Source organism: Orycteropus afer, unplaced genomic scaffold (assembly GCF_000298275.1).
Source record: "Orycteropus afer afer isolate SDZICR_OR568_19922 unplaced genomic scaffold, OryAfe1.0 scaffold00674, whole genome shotgun sequence".
In the NCBI taxonomy this organism is placed as follows: domain Eukaryota; kingdom Metazoa; phylum Chordata; class Mammalia; order Tubulidentata; family Orycteropodidae; genus Orycteropus; species Orycteropus afer.
Genome location: NW_006922261.1, coordinates 728,497 through 732,901, shown reverse-complemented (window position 1 = coordinate 732,901; position 4,405 = coordinate 728,497). Strand labels below are relative to the sequence as shown.

Here is a 4,405-nt window from a genome sequence, read left to right as displayed (position 1 = left end):
GATCTATGGGCTTGGGACTGTGGTTGCTGGGGACATCAAGCTCAAATGGCATGATATACTACACAAAAACACTGTTCTACATCCTAATTTGCTGAGTAGCGACTGGTCTTAAAAGCTTGCAAGCAGCCATCAAGATGCAACGATGGTCTCCCATTGTCCAGAGCAAAGAAGAATGAAGAAAACCAAAGACACACAGAAACAATTAGTCCATGGGATTAGTAAACCATGTGATCCTCAGCCTATATGACCATGAGACCAGAAGAACTAGATGGTGCCTGGCTACCACTGTCAACCACTTGGAGGGGGATCAGTGCAAGAGATCCTGGATAGAGTGGGAGAACAGTGTGGAACAAAACTTAAAATTCAAAATCATTATTTTTTAAAAAAAGGACCAGGTTTGCAGGTCTAATGCAACCTGGTGTGAGACCCCTGGGACTATAAACTTTAGTTTCCCTTCAGGTCTGGAACTAAACTCACTCCTGTGGCTTCCAGCCAAACAACCGACAGGCACATGGGATGAACATTTACATCAGGAAGATACACTCCCTGGAGCGATGCGGGAGAACAGATGGGCAGTGTTTGCACAGGAAGATAGCTCAGGGGATGGGAGTGCGAGGGAGGGAAGGACACAGGGAAGAAGTAACTACAGGGAGGAAGTGGGAAGACAGCTGTTACATTTTGGCGAATTGCAGTCAACATCATGAAACAAAATATGCATGAAATGCTGTATGGAAAATGAATTTGCTCTGTAACTTTTCACCCAAATCACAATAAAAAATAAAAAGCAAGAATAAATCTATACTCTAGCCTGACCACCCCACCCCCTTAAGTAATGAAACAGTCTTAATAACTACATAGTTGAAGAGCAGGCTCTAGATCCACCTTGATCTCAGAAAAGTACTGCTAGGTGCCATGTACACAGAACCTTCTAAATCACAATGTGTTCTATAATAGTACCCCATCAATTTTTCTAACAATACATTTCACAATGGTGATTTTGATGTTAATTATCTAAATATTTATATATTACTATTCAAGTCTACATTTTACAAGACAGGTGTATTTTCAACAGCTGTACAATCTGATGTTATTGTTATTTTTACATACCTGCTTCAGTTTTTCATCTGTGAGACAGTTAAGTTCAATAATAAACTCACTGTCTGTAGGGGAGATTTGAGCAGAAGGATCAATGATTTTAATAATATCAAGTTGCTCCCGGAGACCCATCTCAGTACTGACTTTACGACTCAGATACTCAATATACTCCACCTATATGATGAAAAATTACAACAAACAAGATCAATGCTAAAACCTCTGATCCGTTAGTCATTTATAATGTGTCACATATCAGAAGCACCTAGTATTATATTTGTTCCCTGCAAAACATTTAGTTAAAGCTCAAAATCAGATTTACTAATAAGCAATTCAACATTTACCCTGTAGCTTTAAATGAGCAATAAAGTGAGTTTCATGTATTTTCCACAAATATGCTTTTAATTAAGAATGACGAGATCTCTACCTGCTCATCATTTGTCATTGCACTCCAAGGAAGTTCATCTAAATTCCGGTGCTTGTTTTTCTTTTTTGGAAGCAGGCAAGGAGAACTTGGAATACTGGGTATGACATCAGAAAGTACATCACTCCCACTGGCAATGTCACTGCCTGGTAACTTTGTAAAAACAAGGTGGTGGGTAGGGAAAGCACAATTTTTAAAAATTACATTTTAAATACCACAGCATATTTCACATTGATTAAAAGTTACTTTAACATAAGACAAATGGCAAATACAGAATAAGAGGACATTAATTCTTGTCCATGTCTATTCTAGACAAAGCAGCAATATCAATATACTCTTTGTATACATTCACTCATTCAGTTAAAGATATTTTCCAAAAGTGTAAAATCATAACCAAGACCTGTTAATATGCTAATTTAAGATTCAATCATCAAGGTTTTTAATTTTTAATGTAAATTAGGAGCACTGATCTGTATCACAGAAGATCTGAGAGAGCTGTACTAAGTGGCTTTTTGCCAGATAACTGTGCTACATACCACCAATATAAAGCTAACATGGTCTTCCATCTTCAAGTTTGTATCAACAAACTCAAGACATTAAAATAGTTTAAAGAGTCACCTTTTAGCAAAATAACAGAATGGCTCACAAAACAAAGAATATCACCTGTATGTACTATGCTCCTTTCAAAATCATCTATATGAGACCAAATGGTCAACATCACTCTAAAGCAAAAATAAGATGGCAAGGGGGCAAAGAAACTAGATTACTGGAAGTGGAGCAATCAGAACAGAAATAATGAGCATTTTACGCATCATGAAAAAATGTAACCAGTCACTGAACAATTTTTGTAGAAACTGTAGAATCTTGAACATAAATTGCTGTGTAAAACTTCACTGAAAACACAATAAAGTATTACTTTAAAAAAAAACAGTTTAAATATGCTGTTAGTGTTCAGCAAGACACTTTACAGATCAAAAGCATTATAAATGAAAAACATGATGAGAGAAAGTGTAAACAAAGGAGAAAGATAAGAAAGCCTAATAGAAAATCAACTCTGTTTAGATTAATTTTTAACAATGTGCTAATTTTATATTGTCTATTAAAAAACAGTAAACATTACCAATTAGAATGGATTTAATTTTCATCAAATGTCTGTCTTTCAACAAACAGATGAAATATTTTCTTCTACAAGGATTATAGCAATTTTCAAAGATACTGGTTTCATCTTTACAAAGTACAAAACAGTGCCTTTTTTGTTGTTTTTTGTTTTACCAATTTGGTAATAATATCAGAACTCTGGATGTTTAAGTATCCTCCCCACTTTCTGAAAGTCTGCTTTATGCCACTTTGCTTTTATGGAAGACCTACATTAATACCTGTTTTCGCTAACCAAAATAAATCCAGAGCAAGGTGAAACTAGCATCCAGCTTGTCTTGCAGAGAGCCATAATAAAAGAGGCAGCCCGTACCCAAGCAGCAAGTGGCACCACCAAGCTCCTTTTCCAGGAACTACATTGTTCACATGTTATTTCTACATTATATAGGCCGTGGATTTATTATGTCTTTCCTGATTTTACCATATGTTAGTGTTATTTAAAGTTTCATGTGTTACTTGGTATGGTTTTGGTAGGTTATTTTTGGGGCCTAGAAACACTCAAAAATTTGTCCCATATAAATAATGGTAATTGCTTCTTCGCTTTACTCCACTTTGCTTACAAAACATTTCAGAGGAATGCTCTACTTATGGATAGCAGGGGAAACCTGAAGTAAGTTTTTGAAGTTGCCAAAACAGAAGAGCTATCTTAAGCATGAAGACTATTGCAATTACATGTATTTGGACTCCTATTGTACACACAGCATTATAATGGATAAAGGGGATATAAAGGAGTGTTAAGTCCTGACCCTTACACAGAACTTTATGCTCTACTTGGGAAGTCACTATGATAACACAAATATACTATTATAAAACACAGCACATAACAAAGGCTAGTTTGAGACAGTGGGTTCTCAACAGAAGTATCGAGCAACTGGCTGAGGCTGCAGGACTAAAACAGGAGAGAACTATAAGAGACTGCAGACAGGCAAACTAGGGAGCCAATCGAATAGAAGTGATGAGTGAAGTCACAATGGGGTTCATCACTATGCAAGATAAACCATGATATTTAGAGTGAAACTAAGTTAGGAAGAAAGTGTTCTTTCTACACCCATATAAGTATCTAAATCACCCCCAAAAAAACTCACTGCCATCAAGTTAATTCTGAGTCATGGCGACCCCCACTGGGTTTCCAAGGCTATACATTTTTATGTAAGTAGACTGTCTCATCTTCTACCCACAGAGCAGCAAGTAGGTTTGAATCACACACTTTCTGGATAGCAGCTGAATGTCTTACCCACTACACCACCTGAGCTCCTTCTATAAGTATCCACTACTCTTAAAAGTCACATTTTCACTTTGACAGTCATTGATAAATACAAGTACGTAAGAGACTTTCAACAATTTGTATGACTTCCTTTAAAATCCTATGGACACTGCCTTGAATTGGTCACCCTTATCTGGTGGCACAGTACCTAAGGCATTTGACTGTTAACCAGAAGGATGACAGTTCAAACCCACCAGCCTCTCTGTGGAAGGAAGATGGGGCAATCTACTTCCATAAAGATTCAGCAACCTAAAGGGGGTCACTATGAGTTAGGATTGACTCAATGGCAGTGAGTTTGGTTTGGGCTTCGTATCCCTAACACAGAAGCCCTGGTGGTGCAGTAGTTAAAAAAGGTTGGCTGTTAACCAAAAGGTCAGTGGTTTGAACCCACCACCTGCCTACATGACCATGAGACCAGAGGAACTAGATGGTACCTGACTACCACTCAGTGGGGGATGGTGCAAGAAATC

General features: G+C 37.3%; 1 protein-coding gene across 1 annotated transcript in view; it reads right to left on the bottom strand.

Moving 5' to 3' along the window:
- The window catches only part of FAM199X (family with sequence similarity 199, X-linked), a 33,210-nt gene that overhangs the window by 4,613 nt on the left and 24,192 nt on the right, over positions 1 to 4,405 (bottom strand). Inside the window, exons 3-4 of the mRNA XM_007956869.1 lie at positions 1,520 to 1,669; positions 1,108 to 1,269 (exon numbers count right to left, since the gene is read on the bottom strand). Coding sequence (XP_007955060.1) covers positions 1,108 to 1,269; positions 1,520 to 1,669 — 312 coding nt within the window. The remainder of the gene's footprint in view (positions 1 to 1,107; positions 1,270 to 1,519; positions 1,670 to 4,405) is intronic.